This window comes from Rhinolophus sinicus, chromosome 14, assembly GCF_057876585.1.
Source record: "Rhinolophus sinicus isolate RSI-liver-muscle chromosome 14, RSI-T2T, whole genome shotgun sequence".
NCBI classification, from domain to species: domain Eukaryota; kingdom Metazoa; phylum Chordata; class Mammalia; order Chiroptera; family Rhinolophidae; genus Rhinolophus; species Rhinolophus sinicus.
Window position 1 is genome coordinate 140,182,322 of NC_142514.1, and position 22,871 is coordinate 140,205,192.

At 37.1% G+C, this 22,871-nt stretch overlaps 1 protein-coding gene across 2 annotated transcripts in view; it reads left to right on the forward strand.

Moving 5' to 3' along the window:
* Nucleotides 1-518: 518 nt before the first annotated feature.
* RAB6A (RAB6A, member RAS oncogene family) overlaps nt 519-22,871 on the forward strand; it is a 49,436-nt gene continuing 27,083 nt past the window's right edge. Inside the window, exon 1 of one of the 2 annotated variants that reach the window (XM_019744396.3) lies at nt 519-1,301. In XM_019744396.3, coding sequence (XP_019599955.1) covers nt 1,232-1,301 — 70 coding nt within the window. In that variant the 5' untranslated portion in view covers nt 519-1,231. The remainder of the gene's footprint in view (nt 1,302-22,871) is intronic. The other variant, XM_019744397.3, reaches the window with a different exon arrangement.

Below are 22,871 nucleotides of genomic sequence, written 5' to 3' on the forward strand. Positions count from 1 at the left end.
GAGATTGCAAAGGTTCAATGGGGGAAAAAAACAAAACCTGGGTTCCACTTTATGTTTTTGTGGGTTTTCTAAGTTATTTCCTTCCTTTGAGCCTGTTTCCTCATCTGCAAAAATATGGAGGCCCTGCTTCTTACTGTAGTTATGAAACTCCTGGGAGCAACAGCAGAGCATGTACCTAGTAAGATACCGTGAGAAGATTAAGAAGATGAAGGTGGGTAGGTGCCCGGGTGAAGGGCGGATCTGAGGAATGTGAGACAGGGATGTGAGGAATGTGCAGGGCTGAGGGCTCAGGATAGAGGAACCTAGTACACGTCTAACGACTCTCTAACCCCACCTGTGCATTGCTGGGTTCAATGTATCTCCTCCATTCCGGCCCCGCCTCCGTCCCTCCTCCCTTCCCCTCCCGCAGGCTGCGACGCGCCACACTCCGCATGGCCGCCACCGTACAACGCTTTCCACCGCGCGGCAGCCGCGCGCGCTCTCGCGCCGCCACCTCACTCCCGTCCCTGCCCTCCTTTGGTCTCTCGCGATTGGCTCATCCCATACGTAACATATTCCACACCCTCCTTATTCCACTTCCTCACTTCCCCACGTTCCGCTCCGCCTCCGTGCTTCTCCTGACGCGAGTCGAAACCAAACCTGCCGACGTCTCCACGGCGCGGGAGGAGCCGGGAGAGCAGGCTAAACCACGGAAGCGCTGGCTGTGGCGCGCACGCGCACGCACGCACGCACGCCGGCGGGCGGCGGGGCGGCAGGCTCGCGCCCAGGCTCGCCCAGCGCCGCGCCAGAGGCTCGCGCATTCAGCAGGTTGGGCTGCGGCGGCGGCAGCTGTGGGAGCTGAGGCGCTGCGTTTCAGAGGTTCCAGACGTCTGCGGCTCCAGCCCCGCCACCCTCCGCCTCTCACTTCACTCTCCGTGCCCGGTGCTGAGAACAGAACAGCACTAGCCTTGGGAACCCTGAGCACACCCCTGGCTGCTTCTGACACCGCTCTCCTTCCCTTCCCAGCCGCGGGCCTCGTTCGGTGCCAGGCGACTCCGCGGGGAGGCGGTGGCGACGGCTGCCTATCTGTGGAGAGCAGTCCTGCCCGCTAGCCTTGCTCAGCCGTCGGCCCTGCTGGGGCCGAGAGAGCTCGGCGCCCGCCCTTCCTTTCACCCTTTTCATCAACCGATTGGAGCAGCGTCGGTCCGGTAGGTCTCTGGGCTGAAGCGGCGGCAGCTCCTCCGGTTCCATCATGTCCGCGGGCGGAGACTTCGGGAATCCGCTGAGGAAATTCAAGCTGGTGTTCCTGGGGGAGCAGAGCGGTGAGTGCGTGGCTACCCCACTCCTGGCGGCTGGCCGCAGCTTCCCCGCACCGCCCCCAGTGCGGCCCTTAGTCCGTGGAGGCTCCCTGCCGGCCTCGCCTTAGCGCTCCGTTCCACCCCCAGCCCTTCCCGGGGTTCGCCGACCCCTCTTAGCCACCGGTTCCTTTTCGCCTTGATCCGTCGGTCGGATTTTGACCCTTTCGTCCCCGACTCCGGCGTCTCCTTTCCCCGCAGCCCGGCCCTCTTCCGTCGATCTGCCTCCCTATTCCCCACCCCGCCCAGCCTTCTGTCCATCCCTTTCTTCCTCGGGTCTCACCCACCCCAGCCCCCTTTCTTGAGCCCCACCCTTATTCCATGCTCTTATTCCAGTTCGTCAGCTCTGTTTGGCCCACCCCAGGAAGCCCCACTCCTGGGAACCGGCCCTCTTCAACCTTGGACACGGAGGGTAGGATCTGGGCGTTGTTTTCCCCAGAGGCTTGGCCCTGAGAAGTGCGGATCTCATGGAAGTGGGGGGGTCGTAGAAAATTCCTGGATGGTTTTCACTTGGGTGGGGAATTAGTCTGGGTTATAGAAGACATATATCTGAATTGGAGGCGACTTGAGGATGGAGTGGTTGAGGGGTGAGAGGGTTGGCGATGGCAGTGGCAATTTTTACCCCTTGGGTTAGGCTGTGGCTTTTTGGAAAACCTCATTTTCTTCTCTTGACTTTCATCCTTGACAATTCTTTGGGCAGTGTTGATGCTTTTCTGGTCTCTGCCAGATGCTATGTCATGATCGTTTTACTTGGAATTTTTCACATCTCACCTCTCCTTTTCCAACATGAAACAGTATCTGATTCTCCTCATGGTGGTGCATACAGGAATTACTGGGAAAATGTTCATTATTCCATTTATCCTTGAGTATTTTCCAGTTGTAGATGTAGGATTTCTGTGAAAGAATGCTTGAGAATAACAAATATCTTTGCTTGGTGGATTTCCTTTGGGAGTATTGGAGTAGAGTAAGAAGAATGGATTCATCATCTAGTTTTGAAAATTAGTTCGAAATATGTAATACCGCTTCTGCTAAATGACTCCTTTATACTTAATATCCCATAGTATCTGATGAGTGAAATTCTCAGTTACTCGGTCAGGCTTCTGCTGTTGTTATAGTTTGTATTCCATACGAGATCCTAGTTTTGTGATGGCTGTCTCTAAAATTACTTCTTGTAATTTCATTTTTATGCTGTATTATGCAAACTTGACACTTGGCAATTTAGAGATTATCATTCTTCATTTTTCTCACACTTATGACCATCTTTAAAATTCACACATTGAGAGATTAGTTTCTCCCAAGTCATCAAACATTGTTACCCACTTGGTGTCTTAGGTTAGGCTATAGAAAACATTTGTTATCTTTTGATTGAAAAGAAGATAACTGATATAAATTCAGAGCTTTTATTACTACCTTGAACTATTTATACTATTTTGTATGGCATTAAAGTAGGTTAATACTAGTTGCAGAATTGCTTCCAGTTGGACCTGAGAAATCATTTTTCTCCTTTCATACATAATCTTTCCCCTTCCCCCTTACCAAGGAAAAATGATGTCTTCTCTTTGCTTTTGAATTTTCCTGAAGCTTGTTTCTTTAAGTAGCTTGATTAACCTATGAGGTTGATCCTGGTCCAGGTGTTTTATGGTAATTTTAGGATAGTGCCATACATAAAATAGTAGCTTATTGGTCATTATTGATAAATAGGATTAAAGTGCTTATTGTGTACTCTAGGGATGTTATTGCCTGCCTTCTGTTATGATGCAGAGCTGTTTAGTTTGCATGAAAAATCCATTAATATCTCATAGGAAGATTTTAGTATGACTAGAGATTATAACCAGTATCTCTAGGTTTCCTTTGAATTTCTTGAGTATTTATGTTCTAATTCACATTGCAGAGTGTTATGGCTTTTCATTTCTTACTTTTAAAAAGTCTTTAATAACTCTTTTCCTCCCCAATTCCTGAAGCCGTCTTAGATTTTTTTTTTTAAATAGACTTTGTTTTTTAGAATAGTTTTAGATTTATAGAAAAATTGAGAAGATCATGCAGAGGGTTCCCATATAGCCCCACCCAGTTTTCCCTATTATTAACATCTTACATTAGTGTGGTACATTTGTTACAATTAACCAATATTGATACATTATTATTAACGAAGTCAGTAGTTGATTCAGATTTCCTTAGGCTTTTTCCTTTTATTTATTTTAAAGATTTTTTTTATTAAAATACAGCTAACATACAATATTATATTAGTTTGAGGTGTACATCATAGTTATTCAACAGTACCCGCCTAGCTCTAACCAGTGTTATTACCGCATTATTGATTTTATTCCCTGTGCTAAAGAAGTGATCACCATAAGTTCAGCAACCATCTGACACTGTACTACACTATCACAATATTATTGATCTTTACCTCCCCTTTCAAATTTTTCAGTTAGAGTTGACATTCAATATTATTTTCAGATTTCCTTAGTTTTTATCTGTTCTGTTTAAGCATTTATTTTAGGGTACCACATTACATTTAGTTGTCATGTCTCATTAGGCTCCTCTTAGAATTTTTTAGGATTGTTCACATGCTTTTTAACTCTGTGGACCTGTGAGGTTAATTATCTGTTGAGGCTACTATATTGCTAAGTAATGCCATCCAATATCTTTGACAATGAAAGATCGATCTCTGTTTTCATGGGCAGTGTCTAGTTTTCTTGTGCATTAGCAAAGGTCTGTAGAATCCATGTAATCTTGATGTAACTCTTCATGAATTATTTATTTTTAGGTTTTAGAATTACACAATTCGGCTTTCAAAGACTAATCTGTGGCAAAGCCTTGTTTGTTTCCTTAATAGCATTTACCACATTTATAATTCTTATTTTTTATGTATTTGTTTTTGTCTATTTCCCACAAACAGAATGCAAGCCCCATGAAGATTAAAAACTGTTATTTTTTGTTGTTGTTCATTGTTTCCCCAGTGCCTCGCATAGAGCCAGGATTATAGTATGTACTCAGAAATATTTGGTGAATGAGTGATGGTTAAATCTCATAGTAATCAAAGGTAGTAAGTAGCCTATATTAATTTTTGTTATAGTGAAGTTTGTATTCTTTCCTTATGCAATTAAGAGTTTAACACTAACATTTTATACTTACATTATTGGATTGTATGTAGAGATATTGCAGTTACTGAGGGGGTGGGAGAGAGAACCTAATAATTTATAGACCTCATTAAAAAAAAAAAAAAAGACGGATCAGGATTTTACAGTTTTTTTTCAAACTATTGTTAAATTATTTGCTATTAGAATAGTACCTCAACGTATGTCAAATGATAAAGACGTGGTCATAGAACTGATTTGAAGTTAAGTAGATTGTTTTATCAAAAATTTAAGGTTCTGTGCTCTGTAATGAAGATGAGTTGTTTCAGTACATGAAGCCTCGTTGAGTTAATTACATCAGTACTGGTAATCTTACAAACTTACGGTTTCTTTATATTTCAGCAGTGTACATGGTTTAATAAAGGAATGTTGAAATACACAACTTGCATCTGAAGTTTCTTTGAGGAATCTCTTTTTTTACTACCTGTTGCTATTGTTTTGAAATGCAAAGGCACTTTTAGGAATGTCATTATGGTTTACAGTAGAAGATATTACTACAAACAAATGTTATAGGTTGGTTACAAATTAGAAAATGTAATCTAAGAGAGAATCACATACCTGGCCTGGTACTACTATTTTTTCACTGTGTGTTACCTTTTTTACATCAGTTCTTTTACATTATAACATACTAGGTAGGGAAAAAGTATCTTACTTTCAGAGGCTAGGAGTACTGAACAGTTTAGATTGGCAGATCAGTGATCTTAAACTTTTTCTTCTCACAATTCATTTATGCTCTCTTACAAATTTGTTGAGGCCCCTAAAGAACTGTTTATGTGGTTTAGATCCATATTTACTGTATTGAAAGTGAACAGAAAAATTTTAAATATTTGATTCACTTATAAAAATGATAGTGTTAAGCCTATTACATGTTAACATAATCATTTTTAATGAGAAAAGAAAGAACTATTTTCCAAACAAAAATGTAGTGAGAGAGTGGCGCTGTTTTACATATTTGCAAATCTCTTTAATTAGTTTGACTTATTAGAGGAAATCTGGATTCTCATAGCTTCTATATTCAATATCTGTTCTAATATCACACAGCATGTAGGCTCATTTTCATGAAAAAATGAAAGTGGAGAAAAGCTGAATAATAATATTATGAAAATGGTTTTGATCCCCCGGAGGCTAGTGGACTCCTCTGAAGGTGTCCTGGGGATCAGAGGACCACACTTTGAGAACCACTGCTTTAGATGATATCAAGCCATTTGTACCTTACAGCTTCATTTTGCAAGTTAGGATAATCAAGGGGAATGTTTTCCATGTCTTGTTTTGAAGCCTCAAAACTAAACAGTGGAACTAGTGATTAATAGCACAGAGTCTGGGTTTCGTATTTTACCACTGGCCGCTCTTGAGCAAATTATTTGACCTCTTTCTGCTTCAGTTTCCTTATCCAAAACTAAAGATAATATAAAGTTTATCATATACACTTATTGTGACGATTAAATTAGTTGATACGTGTAAAGCATTTAGAAGAGTGTATGGCACATAGGAAGTGCTTATAAATATTTTTAGTTTAACAAATGTTTACTGAAAACTATTCTGTCAAGTGGTTTGGTAGAGCCTACTCTTAAGAAATTTATATTTTATAACATACATATACATAATATAGTGTAATAAGTGCAGCTGCTTTGAAAAGTAGAATTAACAGGTACAGAGAAGTGACAGAGGAGCCTGGAGATTCAGGGAAGGCACATTATAAATATGACTGGCTAATAGTTTAAACATATTTTAGTTGATATTTTTTAGTTACAGCCTTCCATAGTTGGAGGAAACTTTGAGAAATCGTCTAGTCCGTTTTTCTTAAGGCTTTAAACTGGACCACTTTTTTTCCCCTCTAACTTTATTTTTAATAGGTAATAAAACCACACATTTCACAAATTAAAATTATATAAAGTATATATATTATTTTCTTGTGTATATTCTGGGATTTCTTTGTGAAGACTCAGCAAATATGAATATAATTTCTTATTCTCCCTTACGTAAGATGTATCAGACTGTATTCTGCATGTTGCTTTTTTTCACTTAACTATATGTCCTAGAGGTCTTTTCATATTAGTACAGAGAGAACTTTCCCATTCTATTTTTTTAAATACAGTTTTTGTTTTAGAATAGTTTTGGAGATTTACAGAAAAATTGCAAAGATAATATATACCCTACACCCAGTTCCTTCTATCAACATCTCACATATGCATTTTTTACAATTGATGAACCAATATTGATACATTATTAAAGTCCATATTTTATTTAGATTTCTTTAGTTGTTTTTTTAATACTTTTTTTATTGGGGAATATTGGGAGACAGTGTGTTTCTCCAGGGCCCATCAGCTCCAAGTCGTTGTCCTTCAGACTAGCTGTGCAGGGCGCAGCTCAGCTCCAAATCCAATCTCCGTTTTCAATCTTTAGTTGCAGGGGGCACAGCCCACCATCCCATGCGGGAATTGAACCGGCAACCTTGTTATTGAGAGCTCGAGCTCTAACCAACTGAGCCATCAGGCTGCCCCTAGATTTCTTTAGTTTTATCTAATATCTTTTTTCTGTTCCAGGATTCCATGCAGGATACTACATTTAATTTAGTTGTCAGGTCTTCTTAGGTTGTTCTTGGCTATGACAGTTAAACTGGACCACTCTTAAGTTACTGCATCCTAGTCTCAGATATCTCCAGGAATACACATTTTGTAATTTTTAATATCAAACTTCCCTATTCCGAAATTCTCAAATCTATTCCTATACTATCCACTGTGTTTCCCTGAAAAGGAGTCCTACCCTGAAAATAAGCCCCAAGTAAGATCGCCAGCCAGATGGACGCATTTAGTACATTATGACGATGTTCCAGAAGATGACATGACTATTTGAATAAATGTAGATTGTTGTACATGAAAAAATAAGACACCCCCTGAAAATACGCCCTAATGTGTCTTTTGGAGCAAAAATTAATATGAGACCGGTTTTATTTTTGGGGAAACACGGTAGTTAAAGCTTTTTTGTTCGCCAGGAGCGGCCGGTGGCCAGTGTGAGTGGCCGGCAGCCGGCGTGAGTTGCTGTGTGGTGCCGTGGGCTACTGTGTGCCACCATGAGTGGCCGGTGGCCTCCGTGAGTGGCCCATCGTGAGCAGCCAAGAGCTGCCGTGAGCTGCCGACCAACGACCGGTGACCGACTGCCTCAGCCGGGGTGGGGTGGGGGTGGGGTGGGGGTCCGCAAGGCTCATAATACCAGCATGGGCCAGGGAGCTGTGTCCTACACAACTAGACAGAAACAACTGCCTGGAACCGGAGTAGGGGGGAGGAGAGGCGGAAGAAGGGGAAAAAAAACAAAACGTTTTCTTTTGGGGGAGGTGGTATATAGTGATAAAGACAGCTCCTGGGACAGTCAGGCTGTGGTTCTAATCCTGACCCCACTGTTTATAGTGTCATCTTGACCACTTTAACCATTTAACCTTTCTAAGCGTTTTTCTTTTCTTCTATGGTAATATTAACCTGGAAGTGTTGTTTTCCCCATCCTCTAAATACAGATATACATTTTGGTTAGATCAGTATTTAATCTTTACATTATTAATAGGTAAATGGTATTCACAGCTGAGCTGGGTAGTATACTGATTACTTGTACTCTCTTGCATATATTTTGTTTATCTTTGTGTCACTATTTGACTTGTTCCTTTGTTTAATTTATATGCATATCACTCTTTACCAAAGAATGCATCAGGTTTTCCCTCAGTTTGCTCTCCTTGGGACATCTCTCCCAGAATCTTCTGAGCTATTCTAATTTATGCTAGTTACCCTCCATGACTGCTGTATAGCTGTCAACCTGGAATTTACCTTGACCATCATTTTGAAGATTTCCTTCTATTCTTGTATTGGATGGATTCCTTAGATTACATTTTTTTCTTCTTTGTTTACTTCCTCCTTACATTTTACATATCCTCCTAATAAAGGGAAAATGAAAGAAAGTCTTTTGAGACCTGTGTGTCTGAAAATGTATTTGTACAACCCTTACACTGGAAGTTTGTGGAGTTTAGAATTCTAGGTTGGATATATTCTTCCTTCAGAGGTTTGAAGATATTAATATATTGCCTTGTAAATGCTAGTGGTGCCATTATGACTTTTGGTCTTTTGATTTTTTATAACGATATGTCTATTTTCATGTTATGTGCTGAGTAATAAGTATATGTCCTTTCATACTGAAAACTTGCGTTCTTAAATTTCAGGAAATTTTCTTGACTTTTAGAATGGTATCTTCTTCTCCATGTCAGTTCTCTAGAATTCTTATTAGACCTCCTGAATTGATCCTCTAATTTTACCTTATCTAGCCTCTTTCTCATTTCTTTATGTTTCTGTTTTAATTCTCAACAGGTTTTTTTTTAACTTTTACTATCCTATTGTTTTATTTCTGCTGTCATTTTAATTTCAAAGAGCTCTTTGTTTTTTCAGTGTTCCTTATCTCTATATATCTATGATTCCAGTATTTTCTCTTGTTATTTGAGAATTAATGGGATATATGACTTTCTTTGCTTTTCTCCATTTATTTTAGTTTCTCTATTTCTTGTTTGATGTGGTCCTCAAAAAACTAGTAATTTTTGGCTATCTGTTTCTGTTTAAGAGTTGAACACTAGAATTTGAATTTTAAGCTCTTCTGTTAGTTTATGGGGCTTCTCTGTAGGATAGTGTGGCTGAGTTCTTTTGGGGGGAGTCTCTGATACAAGCCCTTTTAAGTCTTTTTGCTGGTCAGATTTCCTAAAAAAAGAATTATTCAGTGTCTTGTTGGAGAAGATAATCTTGGTTGCCAGCTTTCGTGAACTAAATAGAGAGAGGGTTTGAAGGTAACATTGAATAAGTATATTTAATTTCCTTGTTTTTAGGACTGTTTGTACTCTAGCCATCACTTGTACCTTGTATTCCCAAGTCCAGGAACCTTCTGCTTTCCTTTCTCATAGCATAATCCTCCAATCTTCTGATGAGGTGGGGGAGGGACCTGGCTGTGTGGAATAGAGGAAGGGGATGTGATAGATTATCATTCTACCTTTTAAACAGACTTTCACCCATTCTTTCCATTTTTACTACCTTTGTTACCCTTATTTCTAGATGTACTTGGTGCTGGCACTTGCTAAGGCATTTGGGGGGGCCCTCTGATACAAATCAGATTGTTTCTTAGCTCTCCCCATTGTCAGTTTATTTATTTATTTATTTTTTTAAGTTAAAAATTTTTTTTTTCAATTACCATTGACATTGAGTGTTATATTCGTTTCAGGTGTACACCACAGTGGTTAGACATTTATGTAACACCATTGAGAGTTTAAAATTGAGCTTTATAGAATCTGTTAGGTCAATTACTATTTTCCCATTAGTTTTCTACCTTATAAACTTAGGTGATTTAGATTTTCTGAGAACAAGCACTTACATTTAGACAATTAGAACTGCTTAGGGTTTTCAGTTTCTGTTCTTTTTTTCCTGTTCTTTTTGAAAAGTACATTTTATAAAATCAAAACTCATTTATACCCATGTTTATAGCAGCATTATTCACAGTAACCAAAAGGTAGAAGCAACCCAAGTGTCTATCAATGGATGAATGGACAAACAAAATATGGTGTGTATAGTATACACAGTGGAATATTACTCAGCCATGAAAATAGTGAAATTTTGCCATTTGTGACATGGATGGAGCTAGAGGTATTTGTGCTAAGTGAAATAAGTCAAACAGAGGAAGATAAATATTATATGATTTCACATATATGTGGACTCTCAAAAAACAAAACATATATAAACAAAACAGAAACAGACTCAGATATTGAAAAACTGATGGTTGCCAGAGGGGCGACAGTGGGGGGAAGGGCGAAAAAGGTGAAGGAGATTGGGAAGTACAAAATAGTTATAAAATAAAGAAGTCGTAGGGATATGATGTACAGCATAGGGAATACAGTCAATATCATAACCTTCTACAGTGACAGATGGTTAATAATTGTGGTGATCACTTCATACCGTTTCCCCGAAAATAAGGCCTAGCCGCACAATCAGCTCTAATGTGTCTTTTGGAGCAAAAATTAATATAAGACCCAGTCTTATATAAGACCTGGTGTTATATTATATTATATTATATTATATTATATTATATTATATTATATTATATTATATCATATCATACCCGGTCTTATAGTAAAATATGACCAGGTCTTATGTTAATTTCTGCTCCAAAAGATGCATTAGAGCTGATTGTGCGGCTAGGTCTTATTTTCAGGGAAACACAGTAGTATTGTGTTGAATATATTGTACCTCTAAACATAATACAATATTATCTCAACTGTAATTTTTTAAAATGGTATATGCATACAATGAAATATTCAGCCTTAAAAAGGAAGGAAATTCTGACACATGCTACAACATGGGTAAACCTTGATGACATTATGTTAGATGCAATAAGCCAGTCACAAAGGGGCAAATACTGTATATGATTTTTGAAAAATTTTTTATATATATAGTTTTTCAGTTACAGTTGACATTCAATATTGTATTCATTTCAGGTGTATAGCATGGTAGTTAGACATTTATATAACTGACAAAGTTATCCCCCCAGTAAGCCTAACTACTCACCTGGCACCATACATAGTTATTACAATTTTATTGACTATATTCCCTATGCTGTACTTTACATCCTGGTAACTATTTTGTAACTGCCAATTTGTACTTCTTAGTCCTTCAGTTTTTTCACCCAGCCTCCCAACTCCCCTCCCACCTGGCAGCCATCAGTTTGTTTTCTGTATCTGTGAGTCTGTTTCTGGTTTTTTTATTTTGTTTTTCAGATTCCACATATAAGTGAAATCATATGGTATTTGTCTTTCTCTGTTGACTTATTTCACTTAGAATGATAAGCTCCAGTCCATCCATGTTGTTGCAAATGGTAAGATTTCATTCTTTTTTATGGCCAAGTAATAATCCATTATATATATGAGGTCTGACAATTAAGTTCGCGAACTTGTTGCAACAATATTGCTAACCTTTTCTGATATCAGGGGTTATTCATTATGAATTCGTACCAACTGGACAAACAGTTAACCAAGTTTACTATGTAGAAGTGCTGAAAAGGCTGCGTGAAAAAGTTAGACAACCTGAACTGTTCTCCAGCAATTCATGGCTCTTGTATCAGGACAATGCACCAGCTCACAGGACACTGTCTGTGAGGGCGTTTTTAGCCAGTAAACAAATAACTGTATTGGAACACCCTCCCTACTCACCTGATCTGGCCCCCGATGACTTCTTTCTTTACCCAAAGATAAAGGAAATATTGAAAGGAAGACATTTTGATGACATTCAGGCCATCAAGGGTAATATGACAGCTCTGATGGCCTTTCCAGAAAGTTCCAAAATTGCTTTGAAGGGTGGACTAGGCGCTGGGGTCGGTGCATAGCTTCCCAAGGGGAGTACTTCGAAGGTGACCGTAGTGATATTCAGCAGTGAGGTAGGTAGCACTTTTTCTGGGATGTGCTCGTGAACTTAATGGTCCAACCTCATATGTACCAAGTCTTCTTTATCCAGTTGTCTATCGATGGACACTTAGCTTGCTTCCCTGTCTTGGCTATTATAAATAATGCTGCAATTAACATAGGGATGCATACATCTTTTTTGAGTTAGTTTTTTGGATTTCTTTGGATAAATACCCAGAAGTGGAATTGCTGGGTTTTAAGGTAGTTCTAATCCAGTTTTAATTTTTTGAGGAACCTCCATACCATTTTCCATAGTGGCTGGATCAATTTGCAGTTCCACCGACAGTGCACGAGAGTTCCCTTTTCTCCACATCCTTGCCAACACTTGTATTTTTATTTATTGATAATAGCCATTCTCACAGGTGTTTGGTGATATTGTGGTTGTAATTTGCATTTCTCTGATGATAGTGATTTTGAGCATCTTTTCATGTCTGTTGGCCACCTGTATGTTCTTTTTGGAGAAATGTCTATTCAGGTCTTCTACTAATTTTTTAATTGGATTGTTTGTATTTTTGGTGTTGAGTTGTATGAATATCTTCTCCCAATTGGTAGGTTGCCTTTTTGTTTTGATAATGCTTTCCTTTGCTGTGCAAAAACCTTTTAGTTTGATGTAGTCCCATTTGTTTATTTTTTCTTTTATTTCTCTTGCCCAAGGAGATATAGCCAAAAAAAAATATTACTAAGAACAATGTCAAAGAGTTTACTCTCTGTTTTCTTCTAGGAGTTTTATGATTTCACGTCTTTTTGGTATTTGGTGTAAGAAAGTGTTCTAGTTTCTTTTCTTTGCATGTATCTGTCCAGTTTTCCAAACACCATTTATTTAAGAGACTGTCTCTACCCTATTGTGTAGTCTTACCTCCTTTGTCGTAGATTAATTGGCCGTATAGGCGTGGGTTATTCCTGGGCTCTATTCTGTTCCATTGATTTATGTGTCTGTTTTTATGCCAGTACCATGTTGTTTTGATTACTGTAGCCTTGTAGTATAGTTTGATACCAGGTATCATGATGCCTCCAAGTTTGTTGTTATTCCTCAAGTTTGCCGTGTCTATTTGGGTTTTAGTGTGTGTGTGTGTGTGTGTATGTATGTATGTGATTCCATATAAAATTTAGGATTATTTTAGTTCTGTGAAAAATTCCATTGGTGTTTTGGTAGGGATTGCATTGAAGCTGATTGCTTTGGGTAGTATGGACATGTTAACGATGTTAATCCTTATCCATGAGCATGGTAATTGCATAGCTTCCATTTATTTGTATCTTCATTTTCTTTCTTCAGTGTCTTACAATTTTCCAAGTATAGGTCTTTCACCTCATTGGTTAAATTTATTGCTAGGTATTTTTTTTTATGCAATTGTAAATGGGATTGTTTCCTAATTTCTTTTTTTGATAGTTTGTTATTGGTATATAAAAATACAGCTGATTTCTGAATATTAATTTTGTATCCTGCTTTACTGAATTTATCAATTCTAATAGTTTATAATATGCCATCTGTAAATGACACTTTTACTTCTTCCTTTCCAATTTGAATGCCTTTTATTTATTTCTTTCTTTCTTTTTTTTTTTTTTTTTTTGTCTGATTGCTGTGGTAAGGACTCCAAACTGTGTTGAATAAAAGTGTTGAAAGTGGACATCCTTGTATTGTTCCTAATCTTAAGGAAAATGCTTTTCGCTTTTCCCTGTTGAGTAGGAGGTTAGCTGTGGGTTTGTCACATATGGCCATTATTATGTTGAGTGATTTTTAAAAATTAAGTGATGATAAGCATCACTGTTACTCTGTCCTGCTGTTGTAAGATTGTATGAAACCTTGCCCAGACACCACATAAAGACTTCTGTTTGAGATGAAGTCCAAAATTGGCTGCCAGAGTTAGAGCCTTTCATTGTCTGGCTTATACTCTCCTATCTCTAACCTTATGCATAGCACTCATCGTTACCTAACAATAGTTAGGCAGATTTTTTTCAAAGTTTTAAAAAAAATCATCATTAAGGTGTTACATGCTATACAGAACAGGTGTTTGCTTTTTAAAGCTTTCATTCTAAGAATCATAGAATATTATAGGTCATTTATCCATTTAATAGATGCCCAGTATATGCCAGGCTTAGAGCTAGGTCCCAGGGGATGTGTGTTTGTGTGTGTGTGTGTGTGTGTGTGTGTGTGTGTATGTGTGTGTGTGAGTGTGTGTACATATACATATATATATATATACACACACACACACACACACACACACATATATATATATATATATATATATATATATATATATATGTAGTTGTTAACAAATAACATAATCTCTTTTCTTGCTTACAGTCTAGCAGGGAGCAGTAAGGTAGATTTAAATCTTTTATGTTGCTCTGTACTTTGCAGCTTCTATTCTTGGACCTCACCTCCAGCCTGTCCTCTATATTGATATCAGAGTTAACTTTATAAAAATGTAAATTAGTGTTATTTCCTTACATTAAAAACAAAAACATTGTGAATGTACTTAATACCACTGAATTATGCAGTGAAAATGGTTGAAATGGTAAATTTTATAATATGCATAGTTAAAAAAATTTTTAAACTCAAAAAACCTGCCTTTGTAGTTTTTTTAATCGTGCTTAGAATAAAATCTGTAATCTTTCCAAATGATCTACATGCATAGCCGACACTACATTATATGGCTCCTCTCCATCTGTCCATTGTTATCTTGAACACATATCCCACCATCTTTCTTTTTCAGCCATACTGGCCTGTTGTTTTCCTGTTGTAACTCCACTGATCTCCACCTTGTTATATACTCCCTCTTCCCCTTTGCCTGGTTAACTCCAGTTTATCCGTTAGGTTTCAGCTTTATGTCACTTCTTCAAAGAAGCCTTTGCCGACTTCCTCAGAGTAGTTTAGGTTCCCAGAATTCTTTATGCTCTCAGCACTTTGTACTTCTTGCTGCCTTTAATACAGTTGTAATTACGTATCTATTAAGATTTCTGTTTTCCATTTGGTCTGTAAGTTCCATAAATTCATGAATTTCTTTTTCATTGCTGTATTTTAAGCTCATTGCACAGTGATTGGCATATAACAGGAGCTCACTAAATATTTTTGAACAAGTAAATGATTTATAATTTTTACCCTACTTAATTTCAGAAAGGCCTCGAGGTTACCCATGATGTAACTACACATAAAAGAGGATAATTGAAGGAAAAACAGAATAAAACAAAACAATAAATAAACCTAATCTAGGAGAAGAAAGGTTTGATATACTAAGTATCTGGGATGAATGTGAAGAGTCAGTGGCTCAAGTTGAGGAAAATGATGCCTCAGAAAAGGTAATTGGATTTGTCAAGAACTAATCAATAGTTTTTTAAAAAGTAGTTTCAGTAGAGTTTTGGAGAGTCCAGAAGTAGGATTCAGAAGTAGGCAATAGGTATAAATTCCATATTTGAAAAGTGAATTTGTGACTTAACCAAATATGTCTCTGGGTTCTTAAAATACTATTTTAACTTCTTTATTATGGGAAATCTATAAAGAAGTACAGAGAATAGCATCATGAACTCCCATAAACTGTTAAAATACTATTTTAACTTCTTTATTACGGGAAATTTATAAAGAAGTACAGAGAATAGCATCATGAACTCCCATAAACTGTTACTCAGCTTCAGTAATTATGAACTCATGACTTGTTTCATCTATAGCAAATATTCCCCCAACAACTCCCAACCCTCACCCCCTGCACTAGAGTGGGTTGATGGAATCCCATACATACTGTTATTGCAAATATTTTGGTATAACTGTTAAAAGATGAAGACCTTCTTATTGGTATATTCTTGACATTCATTGATATGGTTGCCCACAGAGGCATTTATTTTTAGGATGCTTTCCATTATATGTTTTTGAGATTTAATATTTCAGGATTTCTAGATCATTGCTATCCAGGTGAATTGTCTGCAATGGTGGAACTGTTCTGTATTTGTGCTGTTTAATATGGTGATGGCTAGTGTGATTGAAGAACTGATTTCTGAATTTTATTTCATTTTAATTTCAGTAGCCTCATGTGGCTAATTAACCCTTTACCTGGCCTTAACCCTGCACTTAAAATGGAAGAATATCCCTTCAGAAATTTATGCATGTGCACCTTAAATGATTTGCATATTCAAGGTGAATTAAGTTGATTATAATAGGGAAATAGAGAATGTGATGCCTCATAGATTTAGACAAATTTCAGACCACCTCTGGACTAAAGATATTTTGATCTGTAGTATTTAAGTTTGCACAAAATCCACCCTTGGGTCTTTTAGATCTCTGTCCTTGGTGTCTAGCATAATGCCCTATAGATGACCATAAAATATTGACTCTGTCGAGTTATTAGGAAGCTGGATAAATAGGTCCTTCTTTCTTCTTTAGAAAGGTGACAGAGGCTACTGAAGTTACTACTTATTTGTAAAGCTTCTATGTTTATCAAGTTGTTTAATATGCAACATTTCTTTTCCTTTAGCCTGTGAGATTCTTATAGTTACTGTGATAATGGGGGGAAGTTCTAGAGCAGGAGTTAGGAAAACTGAACTATGGCCTTTGCTCTGCCACCTTATAAATTATGTGCACTTACAGCGTTCACTTTAACTTCTCTATGCCTTAGTTTCCTCATACGTAAAATGAGAAGAGTCCCCCCACCTCGTTTGGTATGGCTGCGTAGATGGTGCTCTGCAGGCTGCACTGAGAGACTTCCTGTCAGCACCCTTTCAGAGATTCCTACCTATTTAATACTCACAGAGCTTCCAGAAACTGAAAGTAGTTTCTCTTCACAAAAAGACTGAGTACGTTTACTTTTAAATAATGCATTCCTTTTGTACTCTCAGAATTCTTCAGTTGAAGTTAACTTCATCTCAAAATATTGTATATTTGTTTTCAAAATCTCTGGTATTGTAATAATTATAGTCTTTTGTGTAAAACAATCTAAATAGTTATTTCAACCTCATTCTGATTAATATTCTAAATACTGTGATGATTTATTTTTAAGAATTTTTACTTTTGTGCTTTGTTATGAGTTAAGTTATATCCTTCTCAAATTCATATGTTGAAGTTTAACCTTTAGTACCTCAGGTACAATTAGTTAAGATGAGGTCTTACTGGGGTAGGATGGGCCTCTATACAGTATGACTGGTGTCCTTATAAAAAGGGGAAACTGGACACAGATGTACTCAGAGAGAAGGCCATGCGAAGATCAGCAGAAATCAGGGTAATGTTTCTATACACCTAGGAATGCCAAGGATTGTTGGCAAACCACCAGAAGCTAGGGACGTCTTGGAACAGATGATCCTCACAGCCCTCAGAAGGAACTAACCCTGCCAGTACCTTGATTTTGTATTTGTAGCCTCCAGAACTGTGAGACAATACATTTCTGTTGTTCAAACCATTCTGTTTGTGGTACTTTATTAGAGCAGTCCTAGCAAATTAATACAGTGCTTAATATCCCTTTGCAGCCAAATATAAAACTCCATGTACTCCAGACAACAGTAATGGATAATGTGTATTTCCTGTCCAACTGAATTTTTTTGAATAGTCAGACTGCTTTAATTTTGTGGGTATATATATATCTCCATGTTTTGTGGCTTCCTGACATTAGTATATTTCTTTGCATTCATAATAGTAGTATCGACTGGCATTTGATTACTTACTGTATATCGGCCCTGTTGTAAGTACTTTACAGTCTTAACCAATTTAATTTTTAAAACCAGCTCTGTGAGCTCCTTGGAGAAGTGGTTGATTTCTGGGCTGGCGCAGGGAAAATACAAAATGAACCTGGAGCTTCTTCTGGTGCCAGAAAGTGTTTAAGAAACAATGGGGGCATGTTGAACGGGCACAGGAACAATGTGAAAGAACTCTCAATAGGGAAAGTTGGAGTAATTTGAGCAACAAAATAATGATATTAAATAACCCACAGAATTAAGATATCCATGAATGCATGCTTTAATTAATTAATTAATTAAATTCAAAATAAATAGGACTGCTCTTCATTATAGAAGAATTACTGTGGAATACCACGGTAATGATTACTGCAGGCAAGATCCATTTGATGAATGCTAAAATTAGTGGGCAAAAGTTTGGGAAGACACAGGAGATTCGTGTAGTTTCAAAGTATCTCCCCCACAATATTTGTTATTTACAAAGGGGAAAACAGTCAATTTGTAGTAGAGAAACTCTAGAGATCACCATAACCAAGTGAGCAAGGGTAATTTCACTAGGATTGAGACATGAATGTGACATTATGTTCCCCTTGGAACAATGCATCCAAGAAAGGTACATCATTTCTGTGGTAGTCTTGCCAAAAATGTGTGACCTGAATCTAAGGAGAAAATAAATCTAAATTGAGGGATACTGTACAAAACAACTGACCAGTATTCTTCAAAAGTGTCAAGGTCATGAAAACAATGAAAGATGGGAAATGTTACATATAAGAGGAGACAAAAGAGGCATGACAAATAAATGTAGTGTGGGATCCTGGGTTGGATCTTGGGACAGAAAAGGGGCATTAGTAGAAAAACTAGTGAAACCCAAGTAAGTTCTGTAGTTTAGTTAATAGCATTGTATCACTTTTAATTTCATAGTTTTGATACTTGTGTTATTACATAAGATGTTACCATTAGAGGAAGCTGAGTGAAAGGTATACTGGAATTCTGTGCTATTTTTGTAACTTTTCTGTGAGCTTAAAATTATTTCCAAGTAAAAAGTTAAAACAGTTGTACTACTGTTATACCCATTTTACCATGAGGAAACTAAGGCACAGAGAAGTTACGAACTTGTCCCAATTGTATACGGTTAGTGGTCAAGCTGGGATTTGACCAATCAGCTGGTTCTAGAGCTCCAATGCTAAAACACTGAACTATACTACCTTCCTTGATAAATTTTGTAGAGGTGGGATATGTGCAGGAAGTGCGGGATACTTAGGTGTTCCCCAAACCATAAAAGTGAAAAAAACGAATCACCTCTGGAAAATTGAGGTATACGAACTAAATCTATTAGATAAGGTTAAGTGGTTCTCAGGTATTTTGCAGAACTGGACTTTTATAATTTATATGACAAAATTATTAATACATGTAATTTACAGTTAAGAGATTAAGATGAGAAACAGAATTAGTTTTTAGTAAATTCAGTGGCATTGATAAATTTTATTAATGATTGTGTTACTGACTCTGATACTGAATTATCAGGATCATTTCAAAATGCTATTATACCTGTACACAAGGAAAATCAGATTTATTTAATCATGGAATTAAAATGTGATATTCAGATGAGGATTGTTCGGTCTCATCTAGAAGACAAGAACAACCAAAAAAAGTCTTTAGATTTGTAATCATATTCTGTAGAAAAAATAATAGCCACTTTGCAATTCTAAGATCTGAACAGGAATAAAACGCTTATGCTGAAACATGAATTTAGTTTATAGTGAATTTAAGTCAGGTATATTGAAGAATTTCCTGACTGAAGAGGTTGTAGAAATACTAGCGTGGGTTATGAAATCTCTTGGAGAATATTACCTATTTCAAATAGAGAAGTAATTTCTTGGAAGAGCTAGGAGTACTCAGAAAAAGGAGTGTAGCTACACTACTTAACAGATCCTATTTTGTGTTCTATAGAATTATATTTGTTGATAATTAAATGTTCTTATTTGCTAGTTTTAGTTTATCTTACTTGCTTCAATATAAGGTTCCTTTTATCAGAACTTCTTGATGATTGCTTTAATTTGGTCCATATGACATAAATACATTTATATGGTATGGGTGTATGAGGCTGCAGCCAGCTTAACACGGCATACTGTTTTACAGCAAACCTTTTTTTTAAGTAGAAAGAGTACACTCTAAAAATGATCTTAAAAAAATACAGTGTAATAAATACATAAACTAGTAACGTAGTCATTTATTAAGTATTACCAGGTCAAGTAAGTTTGCGAACTCATCCTAGAAAAAGTGCTGCATACCTCATTGCTAAATATCACTCCTGTCACCTTCAAAGTACTCCCCTTGGGAAGCTGTGCACTGACACCAGCGCCTAGTCCACCCTTCAAAGCAATTTTGGAACTTTTTCTGGAATGGCCATCAGAGCTGTTGTGTTACTCTTGATGTCCTGAATGTCATCAAAATGTCTTCAGTATTTCCTTTCTCTTCGGGTAAAGAAGGAAATCATTGGGGCCAGATCAGGTGAGTGGGGGGGTGTTCCAATGCAGTTACTTGTTTACTGGCTAAAAACTCCCTCACAGGCAGTGCCGTGGGAGCTGGTGCATTGTCGTGATGCAAGAGCCATGAATTGTTGGCGAAAAGTTCAGGTCGTCTGACTTTTTCACGCAGCCGTTTCAGCACTTCCAAATAGTAAACTTGGTTAACTGTCCAGTTGGTACAAATTTATAGTGAATAATCCCTCTGAGATCAAAAAGGTTAGCAACATTATTGCAACAAGTTTGCGAACTTAATTGTCACACCTCATGTACCATACATAATTGTATGGGCTATAGCTTTGTACAACTGGCAGTACAGGAGTTTTGTTTACACCATCGTGACCACAAACATGAGTAATGTGCTACTACATCAGGACAGCTACAGTATCACTAGGTGATAGGAAGTTTTCAGCTCCAGTGTAGTGATCTTAGGGCACCACTGTCCTACACGCGGTCATCTTTGACTAAAACGTCGTTATGTGGCACATGACTGTATTTGGATTTAAAATAAATCTGCCATCTTCTTAACGTGTTTTCGTTTTGTCCTAGACATTTCTATTTCTCTTCTTGTGTTATTTGAATTCATAGTTTGTTTTTCTTTTTTCTTAATTCACAGTCTTTTAAAAACCATTCCATGTTCATTACTTTATTAATTGGGAAGTTACACATTGTTATCCTTTTATTTAGTGATTACCCTAGAAGTTGTGGTATGCAGCCTGGACAATGAAGGGACCTTAGAACTGCAACTCTATTTACCACTCCTCTTCCTGACTTTACTTACTGCGTGTATTTTCATTGTGTATATGTGTGTGTAAAACGTGTAAAATGTTGCTATTGTTTCAAACAATGATTATTTCGATTTTTTTTGTTAAGGAAAACTTTTTGTTGAAGTATAACACATATAAAAGAAGTCGTAAGTACAGCTTAAATGAGAAAATTTGCTAGTTATACTCCTGTTCTTATGTAAGTTATTTCTTACTGTAAATTAGTAAATTTGGCCTTCTGGCTTTAAAACCTCAATTTCCTGAGTTTTGTTATAAGTGTATCCCAATGAGCTTTATCTACTTTCATTGCATTGTTGTATGCCAGACTCTGGACTACCTTAGTAGTCAGTTCTGTCTACTTGGTAAAGTTTCTTTTCGTTGATTGCATTCAGTGCCGGGCAGGGACCAACACTATGAGTATATCCCTGAGCAAAATAAATGAGGTTCCTGTTCTGCATCTTACCCTTTGAAAGTTAGGGAGGTAAACAGTAAAAAAATGCACAAACAAGATAATTTGAGATGTGGTATATTGCCAGTTTTTCTTATTTTTCCCCATACAAAAAAGTGGATCATGTTTTTCCTTACGTTAAATTTCTACACTTAGACTGACAGTTTCTGAGTAAAGTTAATGCTGGTAAAGTGAGTCTCATGCTAGTACTTACTTTGGACTTAACACTGGACTGTTTTTGAGGATTCAGATTATTTCCAACTCGTCTTTTTATCCTTAAGAGACGTTCATAGATGGATGTTGATTTTGTTGTAGGAATAAAGTAAAAGCCCTGCTGCCATTCAAAATACTTGTAGGAATACAATCTTAGGTCGCAAGTAATTTTGAAAGGTAATTTAGTTTTTCTTTCCTTCAGGCGTAACCATATCTGATACTGAATTTATAAGTTCATAATGTAACCAGGAAGAAAAGTTCCACAAAATTAGGTTACATGAGCAAAATCTGAGAGTCTCCAAGGTACATGTTATGCTTGAAGAATAACTAACAGCTTTCCATCATTGTCAGATGAAGTTTATGTTTAACAAGGATAGGAGATGAGACTAGAGGGCTAGGTTCAGGTTTGACTATAAAGGTCCTTGACTGCCTGCTAAGGATTTTTAACTTTGTCTTATGGATACTTGGGAGACTTGGAATGTTTTATAAATTGAAAAAGGATACTATAGAAGCTGGATGCTTTTCACAGTGCTTTCCTTTCATGTTCACTTTGGTATGTGTATATGTTTATCTCTCAGTAGATTGTAAACTCCTCTGTGGTTAGGGCCTTACTTACTCATTTTTGTTTTTCATTCTTATCCCCCAACCTCCATGTTCCTTAGCACTTAGTAGTTTGGGAATTAAATGAGAAAAAAATAGTTGCCATCCAAGCATTAAAATATTTGCTTACTTGTTATTTATCTTTGTTAAGAGTAGCCAGTGGGTCTTTACCTTTATGGATCTTTTCTGTCTTCATCTCTTACATAGGTAAGTATTTTTTGTTTTTATTTTGGATGTCTCCATTTCATCATCCTGAAAACTAACACTATAGGTCTAATGCCTTTAACATAAATATGTTGTAAAGGAATAAAGCACCTTTATTAAAAACAACTTTTGAACAATAGATGTGAAATTATTTATTTTAACAAATATTATATACAACCGAACTCATTCTCCCCATTTTTTAATATGATTATACAAGTGTAGTTGTAGGGTTTTTTGTTTTGTTTGTTTTTTTTCTTTTTTTTTTTTTTTTTTTTTGCTTTAGGAGAAACAAAATGTTTATTCAATTTAGGTCTTTTGAGAAAGGCTACTACATTTATTGAACTTGAGTGTTGTTGACTAGGTTAGCTGGATTTGAAGTAGCGTTAGCTAGATGTAATTGATTCTTTGTTTTGCAATAGAATTGCATCACCTAGGTGAGACATCTTGGATATGATATTGCAGTCTTTTGCTTGCAGCTGAGCTTTTCTGCTGTGGTCCCTAGGTACCTTTTTCAGCTGCCTTCATT